The sequence below is a fragment of the Vanessa tameamea genome, chromosome 10 (genome assembly GCF_037043105.1).
Source record: "Vanessa tameamea isolate UH-Manoa-2023 chromosome 10, ilVanTame1 primary haplotype, whole genome shotgun sequence".
Taxonomy (NCBI): Eukaryota; Metazoa; Arthropoda; class Insecta; order Lepidoptera; family Nymphalidae; genus Vanessa; species Vanessa tameamea.
In genome coordinates, this window is record NC_087318.1 from 3,502,952 (window position 1) to 3,522,604 (window position 19,653).

At 32.9% G+C, this 19,653-nt stretch overlaps 2 protein-coding genes across 2 annotated transcripts in view; both read left to right on the forward strand.

Annotated features, from left to right (window-relative positions):
- LOC113403950 (ell-associated factor Eaf) overlaps positions 1–19,653 on the forward strand; it is a 100,072-nt gene that overhangs the window by 47,755 nt on the left and 32,664 nt on the right. The gene's annotated exons all lie outside the window — the stretch shown is intronic.
- LOC113404128 (dnaJ homolog subfamily C member 10-like) overlaps positions 1–19,653 on the forward strand; it is a 61,125-nt gene that overhangs the window by 21,748 nt on the left and 19,724 nt on the right. The window contains exons 2-8 of the mRNA XM_026644906.2: positions 4,409–4,526; positions 7,890–8,106; positions 11,050–11,195; positions 17,560–17,683; positions 17,966–18,080; positions 18,220–18,440; positions 19,274–19,442. Coding sequence (XP_026500691.2) covers positions 4,409–4,526; positions 7,890–8,106; positions 11,050–11,195; positions 17,560–17,683; positions 17,966–18,080; positions 18,220–18,440; positions 19,274–19,442 — 1,110 coding nt within the window. The remainder of the gene's footprint in view (positions 1–4,408; positions 4,527–7,889; positions 8,107–11,049; positions 11,196–17,559; positions 17,684–17,965; positions 18,081–18,219; positions 18,441–19,273; positions 19,443–19,653) is intronic.

The window sequence follows — 19,653 nt, forward strand, 5'->3', positions numbered from 1 at the left end:
TTAAATATATAACATTTTAGTTGTAGCAAAGATTATAAAAGTATTTTCGTTACTTAATTTAAAATATGTTTTTTGATTGTACCCATTAAAATTTAACTATTATACAACAACCATTATTTTTAAAATAATGAGTCTTGTAATTTTTTTTATTTAGAGTGCGATGTAGGTAATTTATAGTATGTACTTCATATTATGGGTAATGTCTTACATACAATGTGAAGATATATTATATTGAGACATCTTTATAGGTGGAACTATAACTTTAGCTTTGACGCAAAGCATATAAGTAGTTTTAAAAAAAAAATTAATATAATTAATATATTTATAAGACTATAAAATATATGTATCACATACATTTGTTTGATAGATGCTTCTTAATAAAAGGAAAGTTGAATACGATAAATCTAATTTAACCTTTAATTTTGTTTGATGATTACGGGTTCGAACCCGGGCACGACTTATTTGTCATAGCTTTAATTAAGTTTATGAATATTTATGAAATACAAATGACGGACAGGCAAAAGTTCCACCTGATGGTAAATGATTACCACCGCCCATATATGTTGACACTGCTAGAAATATTCATCATTCGCCAGCAGCTCCACTGGATCATTCACCCTTCACACAACAATACAAAGTATTGCTGTTTAGGCGGTAGAATATATGAGTGGATGGTACCCCCAATCAAACATCCACCATTAAGTATTTATTAATACAGCAACATAGATTAAAGATTAGCACAATACATTAACCCTACTCGCTGATCAACCATCACCGATAACAATCGTTATCAATAAAAAAACATTACTGTGTTAGCTTTACAATTTGAACTAGTAATAGTTATAGTTTTTATAATTATATCTGTTGCCAATAAGTAAAACTGCTTATATTGCTACATATATGAAACATACTATATTATATAAATAATATATTGGACTCAGTGTCGAATTTTTGAAAACGTCTTTAAACCTTTTTAATAAAAACCCATCAGCGATCATTTTTACTCAAGTTTGTGCAACGGGTATCACCCACTCATCGTATATTATTGGTGGTCCAGCAATAATTTGTATTGTGTACTGGTCTGAAGGGTGAGTGAGCCAGTGCAAATACAGTCAAAAGGGATATAACATCTCAGCTCCTAAAGTTGGCGACGCATTGGTGATATATGGGAAGGGTCGCGCCAATGTCTATGGACAGTGGTGACCACTTACCATAAGGTGGCTCATGTGCCCTATATCATGAAAGAGTAATGTGGTACCAGCACTCGGAACATCACATGGCAATTACACATTTTTCACCTTCTTTAATTAAATATTTTTCTTAATATTCATAAACACTGAAAAATAAATTTCCTCCGATTGTTAAGAATCTTTCTAACTGTTTAGTTATATTAATTATATAAAGTACATAATAAGGGACCTACTTGTATATTGTCTTAGATCAAATACGTAATTCTTCATAAAAAAAAAAAATATGGTGGTACAAATATTACTATTATCATAAAATCAAAATATTATTTATTCAAGTAGGCTCAAAAGAGCACCTTTCAATCGTGATAAGTCGAAAAATTACTCATGCGAATGTTATCGAGGGATATCGAATCAGTATTGTTGTTTTTAATTAAATTACAATTCTTATCGACTAGCTTAAGATAATTCATGTTTTAGAATCAGTTACCCGATAACCAAATTAATTATATATTTTTTTAAAAGTCAAAAGCAGAAAACTAAATGCTGTTTCGCATATATTAGACTAAATCCAATATCAAAACAGTTAGAACATTGTTATAGATATGCTTAGCACCATCTATTAACAAAGTAGAAACCCCATCTTTACTTTATATTGTAGAGCTTGAAGGAAAAAAATATGTTTTGAACATTTATGTTGTCATAGAAACAAGAAATTGTTGATTTTTTTTTTATTAATATTTAAATTACTCTTAAGACGTAGTTTTATGTTAAGTATGCTTAAAAATATTATATGATTACATATAAAAAAAAAATGTATATTTAAGTAAAAAAAAAGTGAATCTGAATTTCGTTACGCAGGTGCGTCACGTCACACATATAGTTATTTTGACTGCCTCGTTGGTCTAGTGGCTAGATATAAGACCTCAGATCCTAGGTTCAAACCCAGTCTTTTCAGTAACAGCCCGGAGTTTAAAACTTGGAAGTGTTTACACTCCCGTGCCTCGGAAAGCACGTAAGGACGGGCGTTGGTCCTGGACATATAACTTTTTGGGATCATTTCGGATTTGCATTATGAGAGTCAGGGAATAGGGAGTGCTTGCGCATATATTTGTAACTATACCTTCATATGTGCTGATCTCTCTTGAGATTATCCGTCGTGGCCGATATCAGTCAGAAGAAATCTTCATAGTTTATTAAAAAAATATATAAAAATAGAAGAATAAATATTGCGTCAAGTATATTTTACATAAGTTCGATTTAAAATCCTATTTGCTCTTATTTCATAAGTAGTTTACTTATTAATTACAACTTTGTTATACCCATAATGTTATTAAACAACGGCTTTATTTATTTTGGGGTAATTAACAAACAATAGTTCTAAATGCAAATATTTATAATCTAGTTCAAAATCGTATTACTCAGTGTCATGTATGTATTTGATTAAACAATGTTTATAATAAAATCATGTTTATTTAAAGTTTCGAAATATATTTTAAAGTAAAATCACTATATTAGGTAATAATGTATTGTTATGTTAACCGAGGCGAAAACTGTTAGCTCTTCACAATTAACGTGCTAAACCGATTTAGATGAAATTTTGTATAGAGATAGTTTGAGTCCCAGGGAAGGACATAGGCTACTTTTTTAATTCAACTCTCATGGGTAAAATAGAAAATGAAGGTTTGTGTGCGCATTCGCGCAGGTAAAGCCGTGGGTTCAGCTATATGTGATAAATTATTAAGCTGAATCACGACAATATTTTTGTGTACATTACATTTCTATAGACGTAAAAAAATCAACTGTTGTACTAATCAGATTCGCAGGCATCTTTGGAATGTATTTAACCCATCATATAATATATAGGTACAGGCGGTCGCTAACGACCTAAAAGTACTTTTTCTTAATTTTTTTTCAAAGGCACCCGACGTACTAATTAATATATATAACGCCATATTTTAAAGGATAAAAACTATATATGTATAAACGATCGTTTGGAATAATTTCAAGTCAAAAATAGTAGTGCAAGATCGACAAAGTTTAATTCTGGATAACGTTCAAGACATTGCGACCCGTAATTTAATTGACAATAATATCTTATACACTCCGACACCGCCGCGCCGGTGGGGTCGAAGTACCTCATTTATTAAAACCGTCGAATAATAATATCGTTTTCCGTCTCGCATTTTTAAATTTTAACTGATGATTATTGTTTTATTATTGATGTATGTTTAATCAATTTTAATAATCAGCATAAAAACATAGTTTTTAATTGATACTTTTTTTTTAAATATTTTTTTGAAGTTGCATTTTTGACTTATTTTGAATAAAGTTAAAAAACGTGATAACTTAAAAATGATAACGGGATTGCGTCGAATTACCAATAACCCTGTATAAGTCTGTATTTATCTACATATATTGATATAAATAAATATTTATTTTGTTATTTACGAATCTTTTAGAATTAAATTACACTACAGACGTCGTTATTTTAATGTGGCTAATTTATTTTAATTTATTTAAATATGTTTGTGAATTGTACTTTGGAGAGTTATTTACTCTTAATCAGTTGAGCGATGGATAATATTTATGTTATATAAAAAAGTAAACCGAATTAAATTAATGAGATTCATTTTACCAACCTACCTGATTGGAATGCAAACAAGAATCTGGAATAAAGTTTAAGAGTAATCAATTCGACAATGATCAATATATAAATATAAATAGACACACAAAACAGTACCTTTTCTGCTTTTGACAATCAATTTTCCTTGAAAGCTATTGATGAGCATATTTCTCTAAATGCTGCCCGTTTTGTTTTATCATATTATTATGTTATTTTAATATGCCTGCATTTTAAATATTAATAAGAGCAGAAAAAAGACGAAACGGCGAATTCATATAGGATTCCCTCAAATGTTCAATAAGTAATAATTTTGATCGATTTTGAGGGTCTCATACCTAAAGGGAAAAAGGGGATCCCATTACTAGGACTCCGCAGTCCGTTTGTCCATCCGCCTGTCACCTGGCTGTATCTCATAAGCCGTCATAGTTAGAGAGTTGAAATTTTTACAGATGATGTATTTCTGTTGCCGCTATAACAAGAAATACTAAAAAACAGAATATAATAAAAATGTAAGGGGGTTCCCATACAACAAACCTGATTTTATTTTTTATTTTATTTATTTCATTAAAAAAAAAACTTTATTTTTGTGTTTCAGAAAAAAAAACCATCTTAACAAATGTATCCGGCCACTTCAAATCAGGACAGTTGACAGCTATTATGGGCCCGTCTGGTGCCGGCAAAACAACGCTTCTTAACGCACTCACAGGATTCTCGTAAGTTTATTTTATTTATTTATACTTTATTCCCCTTTACGTAATCCAATACATTATTACATACAATTATACATACACTCAATAGTCGTTATGTACTAAGCATTAGGTGCAAAATGTCTTATAACCACAGTTGCGATCTCTTCCAGGTGTCATTTTGGTAGAAGACCTTTTGAAAAGTTAACCTAAATGTATACAACTGTGAGAAGGGGTACCCAAAATAAAAGATAAAAGATTTATTGTTACTTATCAATTAAAATACTAATATATTAAAAATATATAAATATATGTATTTACATATTAAAAATAAATCAATGTAGATATACTCATTTCGAAAGATTTACGAATGTGTATTTGTTTTTTGGGAGAATGTGATAATATTATGTCCTTTCACGTAATTAATAAAAGTATAACCTTTTTCAAGGTAGGTAATCGATTTCGTAACTACAACATTCGTTGTGTTAAATAAGGACTATTATTATTAATAACTTAAACTATGTTTATAATATAACATTATATACACAGTCGTCTCGCTTGAGATTACTAACTAGTCAAAACATTTGTCATTTTAGAACTTACACTTTATTCACTTTATATAAATACTCGAATTACTTTTAATAAATAATATATTCATAAAATATTATTTTTCATTTGTAGCGTGTATATATTGTGTTCTACTGCATTTTGTGTATTTTTGAAGAAAATGCAGGATATCAATATAATATAAATTCAATTAATAATATTATAAAAATAAAAAGTTCATATTTCACAGTATCGCTTCTTTATACTTATAAAACGAATAACGTATTAAATACTCTTTGCGAAAATAAAACCAGATATAATGCCAACTGTTAATAGCTTTGAGAATTTTGCGTTTTTTTTTTTTTACTTTGGTACCAACATTAGTGGAATATAATTGTTTATCTGCCATTAGCGATTTAAAGTTTCGGCAATAAATTTTGTATAAATTAACATTTGTTTAGAGTGATTAATGAAAGTAAGGACTTTGAACAACCTTTCAGAAACAGGTCAGGAATAATCTACATAAATATAAATATATGAAATATCTTATTAAAATAAAGAGAAGTCCGCAATCATAGACCATACTGTTTGCACATTTATAAATGCCACGATGTTTTTTCTTTACTTAATAGGGTGCACGGTAGGCATGTTGTATAAGATAAGTTATAAACACAAGTTCTCAAAGTTTTGCGTTTTCAACTGTTCAACTGGACCATCGTGTTTTTACTAATTTACTCATTCATTATAAATTTTAATAAAGAAACTTAAATATTCTAATAGAGTAATTAGTAAATTACATTAAAATTTTGGTCCTATTTCAACTATACTAAATGAATGAATATCACAAGACACTAGATTGACAGTACTTTGTCTCGTACAGTTTATAACGTTGCTTAAAATGTATCGATGCCGCTTCGCTTAAAAAGATCGTAAACTTCAACACGTTTCATGCAAAAATAATAATTGCACATAAAATATACACGTTAAAATCAACAAATCTCTAACATTATAATATAAATAAAATATATATAAACGCGAGCAGCAATGAAGCTATCTGATTTATAACCATAGACTAAAAAAATAGAAATAAAAAAATATAAAATTAATAATAAATTATTAATTATAAATGAAGCGCGGCTTCAATTCAAATACCCTTGGTATGGTCAGAGTGGTAATTACAACCAGAACCAGTAAAGTTGTGAACTTGTACAATTAACAAAATAAATTTAATTTTCTTTTATAACAAAATAATTGAATTTTACTTGTACTTTCAATTATTATATATCCACTTATTTGGTTGTTGGACCTTCGCGTCATAACAGCAGATTTAGCGAAGGTATAAAATACATAAGTCGAAAAGTTTTAAGTAGCGTTTAAAATGAACATAATATACATTTTTGGAGTATGCCCAATTATTTGATAAATTTACTGATTTATATGAATATTTATAATAAGATTATTTCAGTATTTATCATAAGATAGTATCTATATATTTGACAGCACGCCAAATGGTCATGTCTTGTATCTATGCGGATTATAGTTAATATGGCCTTATAATGTTTAATACAGTAATATAGACTAATTATTGCATATATTCTTATTCTTATCATATATGCATATATTCTTATTTTTTTTTTTACCGGTGACTTTGACCTATTAAGGCGGTTCCGCGATCTGAGAATTTTTTTATATATATTATGTATAATTTGTATTATTGATCTTCTATATGAATAATATTTAAAAAACCGACATTATATCGTTTTAAACAGATTATTAAAACTTATAATTATATCTGTATAAAATCTAATATGTAATTATAGTGTAGTTTATCTACAAATTCGTTATTTTTTCAAATCATAATATCTTACTAGCTAAAACATATAACCAAATATTAAATACAGATGCGCAATAAAACTGGAAACAACACAATAGTTTACTTTTATTAGATATTTGAGTCGTAAATGTAGTTTATATTATAAAGCTGGAGAGTTTATATGGTTGAACGCACTATACTCAGGAACTACCAGTCTGAATTGAAAAAAAAAATTGTAATCTCTTGCATCACACAGCCCTTGTTATGTTATACCAGGAAGACTATAATTTATCACGATACTCGTTTCTATTTTTTTAATCTAGTTTATCTACAGACGTGCAAGTCAGTGCCGTTGTTGTATATCATATTTATAATTCGATTGATGTTATTTTCATTGTGCTTGAATCCTCTTTTGATTATACTTATATAGCTTATAACTTATAAGCTATATTAGACTACACTCCAATCTAAAGGAGTAAAATGGTATCCTTTAACTGATAGTAAACTTTATAATATAATAATTTATAAATATTAGCCGAGATGGCCCAGTGGTTAGAACGCGTGCATTTTAACCGATGATTTCGGGTTCAAACCCAGGCAGGCACCACTGAATTTACATGTGCTTAATTTGTTTATAATTCATCTCGTGCTCGGCGGTGAAGGAAAACATCGTGAGGAAACCTGCATATGTGTCTAATTTCAACGAAATTCTGCCACATGTGTATTCCACCAACCCGCATTGGAGCAGCGTGGTGGAATATGCTCCATACCTTCTCCTCAACGGGAGAGGAGGCCTTAGCCCAGCAGTGGGAAATTTACAGGCTGATTATGTAAACTTTATAAAAATTGACCCATTAATAATAATAATCAAAACTAACGAGGATGAACTGACAGACGAATAAAAAGTCAATAAAATGGTTTTCACGTAATTGATCTGAATCACGAATGAATTTATTTGTTAAAGGTGGCTTAGTCGAGATAAATTAGAATAAATAAATAATAAACCAATACTTTTTATCGATTTGTTCTAGGGTTGAAGGAGTCAAAGGTAAAATTCGTGCTGGCGATAGCATATGTGAGTTAGGAAGAAACGAAAAGTACCAAGACCTGAAAGAGTATCGTAAGAAATCTTGTTACATACTGCAGGATGACAGATTGAACCCACTGTTTACAGTCGGTGAACTGATGAAATTTGCTGCAGACTTGAAACTTGGAAATTGTTTAAACGCAAAGTTAAAAGATTCCGTTGTAAGTATATTTTAAAATGTCCTATTCAAATACTTTTCTACGTCATAAACAATATAATAGAAATAAGTATACAAACTAGAACGTAACATTTCAAAATATTGCAGATATTACACGAACGAAGAACCTGCAAAACGTAAAATATCTATAGCCTATTCCAATCGTAGCAGGAGAAAAGATAAAAATAACTTTGATTTACGTATTCTTAGATTTGGTTAGAATAAGGCACAAATAACGTTTACATCATAATAAATTTCACGTTTTAGTGTTTTAACTCAAAACCCAGTGTATTATAATCCTAAAACATCCTCATCAATAACTCTGTCCATATTTTCACATATGTATGGTTCCGTATGAAATTGCATTCAAATAAGTCTTTGTTCTAAAATATGTGGTTATGTATGTTTTAATATACCTCGCACAATTCTCAATACTCGATTAATTATAAATGATTCATCATTAGTATCAATTTATCTTGAGGTTAATAAAGGATATCCTAAAAAAATTAAAATTATATGGATTTTTTTAATAAAACTACTCGTTAACGTTGTCTTTTTTGGAAAAACCAGACCCGATAGTAATAATGATAACGGATTTTTTTATCGGATGTACGAAACTTTAATTATTATATAACGTATTACTTTTGCTTTTTCATATATATAATATTATAATATTTCATTAGTATTAAATCAATTGGGGTATTCAAATTGATTTGTATTTTATATAGACGTACAAAAATACGGATCACAAAAAAGATGAGGTGAAATATTCGAAATTTTCATGTTCAAGGTCACAGCTAGAATACATGTTTTTTTTTTTAAAAATATTTTTATCGTTTTTGTAATAAAAATTTATATGAATGAAAAAATATAAAAAAAACCTTGATATGCTATTTAAGGGCATCGCCTTTCAGACCGGAGAGGTCTGAGGAAATTTATTCTAAGGTCAAAAGTTAGTGGCCATTTGAACGTGATAAATGAGGGTAGTATTTAGCCAGACATAAAAAACTTATGAGGTATTTTAGTACAAGCCAATGAAAACGTATTGTAACAATAATAACTCTCTTTGAGAGGCTACAGAATAACCTGTCCCAACAACTATACTTATTAGTTATTACTATGAAAAATAACTAACTCACAATATTACATAATATGGATACCAAAATAAATCATAATCCATGTACAAATCAGTATTTTTGTAATGATAATCTAATATTCAGATAATATTTGATGATCGGTTCGGATCGGTGCGTGTACGTTCGCAAGTATTCATTAAAAATACCGAATAAAATCAATGCTTGATTCGAGAAAAAATTAAAATCATTAAAATTATGCACATATTAAACTCTTAACGTCTTTTTAATCTTACCTAAGCTACCAATATAAAATGTGTACGCACAATAAAAAATCTGGGGTCATTCTAATGCACGTCGATAAGTTACAATGTTACACACATACCTTCTCGAATGAACAGATATAGTTACTATTTACTATCGTACTACTGATCAAAATATTTATCATACGAAATCCTTGATGATTATGATTATGTTCTTCTGGGCGATATCGGCCACAGCGACTTTTACCGACCCTCTAGTTGACTTACTAGCCAACTGAAGAGTGAAGACAAACTAAAGTGCACATTACACTCAGTTCCTTCAAACACATAACCCGATTTGACGGCTAATCCGACACGGCCGGAAAGACTCCACAGAAAAACCCAACAGAAACATGGTGGTTTTTCCTGGGACTTGGAAATCTGCGGTCTTATAAGCTACTGACCAACGAGATCGACTTCATCGACTGATGAAGTCATTTTTTTTATTTTAAAAACAATACATATGTTCGCTTCTGCTGTAAGCTTGAAATTAGGAAATTAAAATAACGTCGGGTTTTTACAAATCCAGCTTACGCCAGCCGAGGGTTAGAAACGTCACCATCGAGCCCAGAATAATACTTTCATTAAAATTCGATGTTAAAATATTTATTAATAAAAATAGTATTTACTAGAATATTATAAAGTACAGCCGAGATTTTTTCCGGTTTATAATAATTATTTATCGAAAAAAAAATGTTATTTTCTCAGTCCTTAAGTACATAAACACATCATAAGTAGAATTAGATCGCTGAAATGTAATTTAATTTAATCCTTATAATATTTAAGCGGTATTTAATTGCCTCGTTATTTGTATATCACGTTAAAAAACATAAAACGGAGACTTAAAAATATTAACATAAACATATAAAATTAAATACATAATTACGTTAATTTACTCAGATTAATTCAAATAAATAATAAATGTTATAAGTTTAGTGTTAGATATAATATTTAATAGCTTATAATCACCTAGTACAGCAATTGTAAGTTGTAATTTATATTCTTCCATATATATAAAAGCAGAATACCACTCACTGATTAATCAGGAAAACTTAGAAAATATAACACATACAAACTTGAAATTTGCCAAGTAGGTTTGTTATAAGGTGTAGACGTCAGCTAAGAACGGGTTTACGAAAATACGGAGATAAAACGGGGATTAGAAGTTCGTGTTTAATAAATTCTGCGCAGGTAAAGGCGCAGGTTCAGCTAGTATATATATCTTGGTACCTACCCAAACGAGCGTGCGTGAAGTCCTACCACGAAGTAATTGTTGTCTCATTAAAATGAGAAGTTCAGGATACCAATTGTACTAAATCATAACGGTTATGATAAGTTCCCGAACCGATTCTATTCCGAAACAATTTCGAGTATTCCTCGCAAAAATTAGTCTCAGCTTATTCGTAACCGAGGCCCAATTATACTTATTTGTCTAACTTCAACCGAATCTTAAGTTATAGAATAGTAAAACGGCCGAACGGCAACGATCACGATTCGATTCGATTGCGATAAAATAACCGTTTGAAGACGTAAAGATCTAGCAAAAAATAATAATTAAATATATTTTTTTAGATTAATGATGTACTTGAGACATTAGGTTTGACGGGTACAGAGAATACGAGATGTTGCAATCTGTCAGGAGGACAGAGGAAACGGTTGTCTATTGCCGTTGAACTCATCGACAACCCACCTGTGATCTTTTTAGACGAGCCGACTACGTAAGTATCATCAGTTAACATTCATTATTTAGCGAACTCAAAAGTAGAAAATGAAAGGATAGGATATGTATAGTCTATTCCAATCGAAGAAGGAATAAAGATAAACAAACTTTACATTTACGTATTCCACGCGATTTCTTAATAGATCTGTTATATTATGTAGGTACTACTAACAGTTCTAAATAAATATACTAACATATTTAAAAAAAAAACAACATACTAAAATACTAACACATAAACGATGAAACAGTTATATATATACTAATAAGGGAAATAAAGGTTTATTATTATTATTATTACTAATAGTTCTTAATAATACCTTAGTTATAGTACAGCACTATTCTTCTTAACAACTTGTATCCCCTTAGTTATACTACAGCACTATCCTACATAACTACTTGTATCAACTTAATTTTACTCCCGAAATTTCAATTACAGTTTCGTCGACGTTAAAAACGCAATTATTTTGCAAATCCTCAATGAATATCGTAGATTATTCAATCGCGTTAATTCGATGTCAAATTGTGTTTATTAGACTTGTTGTGGTCGGAATAGACTAGCGCTCCACCAATGAATTATCAGCAACACATTGGTATATATATCAAAGTAACAAAGAATACTATGAAATTTTTGCCGCATAACAACATTTTGAACCCTTTATACCGTGTTTTTCACATATGATTCATGCTTATTATTTAACTATTGTGTCCGCTATTTCGACAAGAAACCGGTTAATAAGTGATCGTTAGAAAATGGCATCTGTGCTATGTTTAAAAGAAGTAGGTCTGTTATTATTTTTCGTGAATTCTAATTTCTTGATAGTCTTTATTTTTCTACCCTAGTTGCAGGCCGCGGCTTCGCTCGCGTTTTAGAGTTTATATAGGCGTAAGATGTTAGACATAAAAATGTACTTCCTCAGAGTACAAGCTTGCTTCATATCAAATTTTACCAAATTCAAATGGACGTGAAAGGGCAACGGACAGACAGAGTTACTTTCGCATTTATAATATTTGTATAAATTACAATTTTCCCAAAAATATTTTATATAATATAATATATTTATATCTTTTGTCGTTGTTGTTATTTCTTATACAGCCTTTTTCAACGACAGGAGGACTATAGACAAATAAACAACTTTGAAAATCAATTCACGACATGTCATTGGAGATTTTGCATAATTTATTAACATAGGTATTAACGAATCAATAGAATATGTGCCTATACCTAAGGTTTGTTTACACCTTCTTCAATTGAAATAGGCTCTCGGTATATATTCTAAAGGTTTGTTGCATACTATCAACGTACAATAGGTGACGCGCGAGTATTGGATTATATTTACAAAACATATTAAAAGAGACATTGTGTCGCATAACCGGTTTTAGCAAGTTGTATGTAAGCCATATGTTTCGACATTAATAACTACTATAATGATTTATCAACAACATTATAGTCATGTGTGGCACGTGTACGCAGCCGGTAAGTGTGCGCATGTTAAAAATCTAGAAAAGAAAACATAACAACAGACCGCAATCCCGCCCCTCTCACCCCGACCCGCTTCCCTTCACTAACGAGTAATCGCTTAGACAGCCCCGATATACTCGACATAGCGACCTTAAACGACGTAGCGTTACAGCTGCGTTCGATCGAGACGCTCGCCGAGTTAAACTCCGACCACCGCCCCGTCCTAATTCAAATAGGAGCCGAGCCCTCCGCTCCCGCTCCGACTAAAACGATCATCGACTGGAAGAAGCTCGAAGAGCGACTCCGGTCGATAGATCACTCTCCCCTAGACTAGATTCCCGACTCAATAGAATCAGTCGAGGTTGCTAAGTCGGCCTCAGTCGAAGTAGTTAACTTCATTAATAGCGCTCTCGAAGGTTGTTCGAGGGAGGTCCCTGTGCAACCGGACGGGACCTTAGAGATTTACTAAAGCGTTGTCACGCGGTGAACAGAGCCCACGACGCCTATCCGACAACAGACAATAAAAAGACACTCTGGGATCTGCAAAGAGAGGTTAAAACTCGCTTCGCGGAACTCAGAGGCGATCGATGGGACAGGAGACTGAGTGAGCTAACACCGTCTCACACAGCCTTCTGGCCCCTCTCCCGATCACTAAGGAACGACACGGTGGCAGCGATGCCGCCGCTAGTTCGTTCCAATCAGTCTATAGCGTTCGATGACATCGATAAGGCCGAGTGCTTGGCGGACTGCATTGAAACTCAATGCTCGCTCGTCACTACGCTCTGCGATTCCGAGCATCAGGAGAGGGTACGATGATACGAGAATACGAGCGTAGCCGCTTTCGCGTTACAACCCCCTCGCGATCAACCCCTCACCCCGACTACCGTAGATGAAGTCGAAACGATAGTCAAAGATCTACATTCCAAGAAGGCCCCCGGGCCGGATGGTATCTCAAACAAGGTAATCAAATACCTTCCCCGACAACTAATATGCTTACTAGTAGTTATATGTAATGCACTCATGGCCGGATGCTCCTTCCCCGATCAGTGGAAGGAGGCCATAGTGATAGGGATTCACAAGTCAGGCAAGCCATACAACCTACCATAGAGTTATCGCCCTATCACTCTATTAAACTCGATGGGTAAAATATATGAACGTATCATATTAGCCCGTCTCAAAGCCTTTGTAGAGGTCAATAACCAGCAATTCCGATTCCGCTCCGGACACTTGTGCGTCCACCAAGTGCACCGCATAACGGAGCACATTCTAACAGGCCAGACCCGCGCCCGCCTACTGAAAGGTAGGTTTCTAGACGTAGCTAAGGTATTCGATAAAGTCTGGCACAACGGGCTTATTTATAAGCTCCGCAAATCAGGCTTGCCTGATACGCTCGTGTACATTATACGAGACTACCTGTCGAATCGCTCTTTTCGCTAGAGTGGGCAGTACACTATCGTCCACCCGCCTTATCCGAGCCGGTGTACCGCAAGGCTCCGTGCTCTCTCCCATCCTTTTCTCTCTGTATACTTCGGATATCACGAAAACAAGAGGTACATAGCTAGCCCTATTCGCGGACGACACAGCTGTGTACTGAACGTCCCGCTATACCCGTCTTCATAAAGGCACGTCTCCAATCCGCGATCAACGCGCTAGGCGCGTTCTTTCGGAAATGGAATATTGAAGTCAATCCCGATAAAAGTGCAGCAGTGTACTTTTCCCACTCAACCCGTCGCCACCCGGGGTCAATAACCCTGTACGGCAAGGAAATCCCTTGGCAACCTAAGGTCAAATACCTAGGTGTCATTCTAGACCGACGACTATCGTTTAGGGTTCACATAAATCTTGTAAGGAACATAGCCGCCTTTGTTCTAAGTAGATTGTACCCGATGCTATGCAAGCGAAGTCAGTTGTTCCTTAGAAATAAGGTAACAATTTATAGAACTTGCATACGCCCCATCCTCTCCTACGCTAGCGTGTTGTTCGCTCACTCGAGTCCTCATAACATAGCTAGGCTACAAGCTATTCAAAACCGCTTCCTACGCGTTGCCTCGGGCTGTCCGTAGTACATGCGTAATGTTGGTCTCCACAGAGATTTTAAAATCGACTCAATAGCTAAGCTATTTAAAGATCTCTCAATCCGATACTTCGACAAAGCGTCGCAACACTCAAACCCTCTTATATTCAAGGCAAGCAAGTACAGCCCCTTGGAGTTACCCTATCCGATCCGTAGGCGTCCTAATCACGTCCTACATGATCCCGTCGACTGACTTACTGCCGACAACTCTATTTTTATAGGTACACACATCACACACCTACCCCGCCGGCGGGGTCGAGGTCCCACATACTTACCGACACGTCGACGCCTAGGCGTGCGACGTTGAATGCACACGTCATTCCTTCCTCGAGTCGACGACGGCGTCCTAAGCCGAGGTCCGGCCTCACAGGAGGCGCCCTTAGGACGCGCCTATTCTGAGCCCTTAAGTGGGCTCTCAACATTAGGCTTGAGTAGTTTAGCTCGCCAATCCCACCCGGTGACGCTGTAGAGCCCATTAGGGCCAACAGCACTTTACATTTCGAAAAAAGAGCGAAATCCCGCGCGACTCGGCATGAAACGCACGTGTGACGCCGACCGCTCATTCCGCCATTTTGAATTCAAGGGTAAGTGAAGTTTTTTGCACAAATTATTACGTTATTTTGTAAAGTTTGTCATGTAATCTTTTATAGCTTGAAATCTTTTTTGAAAAATTGCTTACTTGATGACGCAATTATGAACAATTTTGGTCGTAACCCGATATGACCGCTTGGGTTAAGTGTACGTAGAAGCTTGTCGTGTATGTGTGCACTGTGACACATCTTTATTTGAAACATCGACTGATTTAACATTCCACTTAATTTAACACCTTCAATATATTCGCACCTTCAATCAGCAAGGCACTCATGACAGACATGACAAGCCCTCAAAACAGTAAGACAACCATTGACGACTATCCAACCCTTACTTAAGGCTACTTTAAAAACAGACGAAAAAGAGGCAAGAAGTCTATAATTGCTACTGAAAGCCCTTACAAATTGGCTTTAGAAGAAAATAAAAGAGAAGAAGAAGAAACATTAGTCAAAAAGAAAATACGCTTGGATTTAAAACAGAAGCTAACAACAAAAAATACTGTTATTAATGAAACTAAGACTAAGAAAACTAAGACTGTTAGAAATAAGAAAAAAGAAAATGAATACTTTTGTCCCCTGTATGGCGCAAAATATATTTATACACCGAATGAAGACTGAATTCAATGCAGCGTTTTGTGAAAATTGGTGGCATGAGCAATAACGAGTTTTAGGTTTTGTTGGTTGATCTTATTCTTAATTATTCTTTTGTGGTGTAGTTGTTACTATAAGCGATGATTGTGGGCTTAAAATTTTATAAGAGCAGTATTTCCTAGTCAGAGTAGAAAAAATAATACATAATTGCCTCAATCTGAAGTTGCGTACACATACCCCCAGGACAGCGCACACTTACCCGCAAATTGGGGTATTTGTACGCATTTTGATAACCTTCGTTTTGATATTTTTTTAGTTGATTTTTGTGTAAAACAAGGTTTGTTCTGTTTATAATTTTGTTAATTAATAAATAATCTAACTGATTAACCTTTTTTGTTTTATTTTATTCATAATTTTCGATTTTATAGCATCACAAAACTTAAGTGCGTGCACTTGCCCCACATGACTCTATCGTCTATAAAAAATAAAACAACATAGTTATTAAGTCCTTAAGAAAAAACCTTGAGTCAAACAATAATTTAAAATGTTTTTATATAATTGACGGTCCATTATCTTTTATACCGGTTCAGACGATTAGCTCAAAACATTAATATTTGATAATAATTGAGTGGTTTGCGGACATTACATGGTTCTCGAGTATTTGACAGACTTTTAATTCTCTCAACAATATCACCTTACTACTATACATTATACACCAAAATTGTTAAAGTATTATAGGTACATACAAAGTGAATTATTTAGGCATAATATTGAGATGATTCATAAAATATCAGATACTCTTTTTTTTAGAATATGTGGTCATAGCGGTAGTTAATATTTTTTTTTATTTGAAGGCATTCGATTTGTTTCGTTCCTAACATTTCGACAGTAATATAATAAAATTAAATAAAAATTTTGAACCGAAAATTTTACACTAAGCGTGTAGGTATTTCATGTATTTGTGTCTTCTCTTTCTTTAAATGTGTTTTGTTTATCCATTTATATTTTTTTCTTTGTTATCAAATCATCATTAGCAATTCGTGTGACAGTCTCGTCAGACGAAAATAGCGTCGTGAACAAAAGCGGATATTTGAACAAAAAAATTACTACAATGATTATTTTTGATTACGTAGTTTTTGTCTGTATTTTATTAAAAAGTTATCCTTTTAAATTAATATTAAAACACGCTTATTTGGTTTTATTCGTAACTCGTTTGAGTTCAACATCTTATAATTTATATTTTACAATTTTTTTTAAGTAATAAATAATAATCTCCAAAAACAAGATAAACCAACACAAAAAACACTTCTTGGAAGAAAACCATTTAAAGGTTAAATAAAATATTTGCTAAATAACTTTTATTAAGGAAGGTTAGAGGATATTATAAAACTAATGACTTTTTTTGAATCGATTGGCTCCAAGTTGAATAAAATATATTATGTTTGATATCATATGTATAAATTTAACGTTTGCATTGAAATCAAAGTGGAACAAAAACACATTTCTCGCTGATTTTCATTCGCCAGTTCTCCGGTCTGCGGTATTTCTTTTGGTATTGATACCCAAAATTTGAGATCGATCCAGGGTTTTCCTTTTTCGGGGTTTTATCCATAAACGAACGTAATCAATTAATTAATTATGCTTTAAGAGGACTGGATAGTACGACGTCAGCGCATTGCATGAAGATGCTTAAAGAACTTGCTCTGTCGGGTAGGACAATCGTCTTCACAATACATCAGCCACCCGCATCATTATACAAAATGTTTGACCAGGTAAGTTCCATAAATATTTGTAACGGTATTATATGATTAATAAGCGATTTCATCAAAAATTAAATGAGCTGAGGTGGAGGAGTCGACATAGTCTAAAACAAATGAATCTTAACCGTAGATTCTGGGTTCCAACACTAAATTAGTTTACCGGAAACTACTCTGAATTTTCATGTGCTTCATTTGTTTTTGTAATTCTTCTTATGCTCGGCGGTAAAAGAAAATATTTTACTTTTTTACATTAGGATTTTCCATATTACGTAATAGTGATCTTAAAATTGTTAGGTGTACATCTTGGCCGAAGGAAAATGTATCTACGATGGTCCGAGCGAAGACACGGTGCCATACCTAGCGTCATTAGGTCTGCAGTGTCCTAAGTATCATAACCCAGCCGATTACAGTAAGTACTTACTTACGTCATGTTTGTACATTTAATTATTTCTAAAGTGTATTCATTTCATGAATACGTCTTGGTTTAGACTTTGTATTGTTGTACGAACGAAAATATTTCTGTTCATAATAAAAAAAAAATATTGCAGTATTGGAGATAGCCAATGGAGAATATGGCAAATTCAATGAGTTTTTGGCAGCGAAAATCTGCAGTCACCACTACTTCGATGAAAAGCCATTCATCGAATCCCCGAAAATGCCTCCCAAGTTTTCGTGCGGCAAATTAACAATTGTCGTCAACAATCCGCCGGAATTATACAAATTTAATGTGCTTTTTAAGCGATGTCTCATTCAACTTTATAGAGATTGGGTAAGTTTTGTTTCCTCCAAAGGGAATTGAAATAATTTCATTACCAGATTAAGTAAACATTTCTTTACTTACTTACAATTCCCTGTTATCAACTTATACCATGAACCAGTGTGTTTTTACTAAACATAAGCATAATTTTTAAATTATGAAAAAAAGAGGTATAAACTTATTTAAATTTTAAAACGACCGACAATTGCAAAATTAGAGAAACACAATTGACGGTGTATGGCGAAGGCGACGTGGACAGTCAACGTTCTCGAGTTCAAAGAGGGTACTTTAACCTCAATTTTTAATAATTTAAAATAAAATCTCGAGGACAAATAAATGTCACAAGTGTTTCTGTTTGAATCAATTATACTTTTTTATCAAAAATATAAATAAAGCTCATTATGTTATAATGCTATATATAGACAGTGAAACGGTATCCAAAACAATTATTTAATATATTACCCACCACGGCAGGGTCTCGAAAAATTAATCTTGCCCGTATACAATTTTAGTGTCACACCGCTGCCCTAGCTTCGAAGCTGCTTTTCGAACTTGGGTCTCGTATTCAAAATCAACGAATTTAATAAGATATATAAATTAGTATATTTCAAAACATATTATGAAATTGTCACACTAACTCTATGGATTAAGGAACATAAAACATATAAATACTATTTGTCACAAGCAGCTTTGCTGGCATTTGAGGGTTTGGTCTTCAGGTCTATTGTCTATTGTGATATATATATCTTACTTTGGAGTTCAAGTTTGTTTCATACCAATAACATATTAGTATAGATTATTTACTCATTAGCTATATAGCTTTATAAGTTCAATTTTCCTTACAGACAGTTACACATCTAAAAATATTATTACATATAGCTCTAGGAATATTAATGGGTATATTCTATCAGTACATGGGTAACGATGCATCAAAGACCTTCAGTAATCTTGGCTATCTCATTATCTCTGCCTCTTATCTATGCTACACTTCGATGATGCCTGGCGTGCTTAAATGTAAGTAATTTTGAACTTCGAGCAAACTTAATCTAAAATTATCAAAACCTATCTAGGGTACATATGTATTATCTAGTATTTTATGAAATAATAAAAAAACAAAAGAGATTACATAGAGTGGTGAGCAAGCCCTTTTGGAAATGTTGAACAAAACCACAACTCATCAGTCATTTTAGTGTCACACATCAAAACTTTGTATAGACGTTTTTAT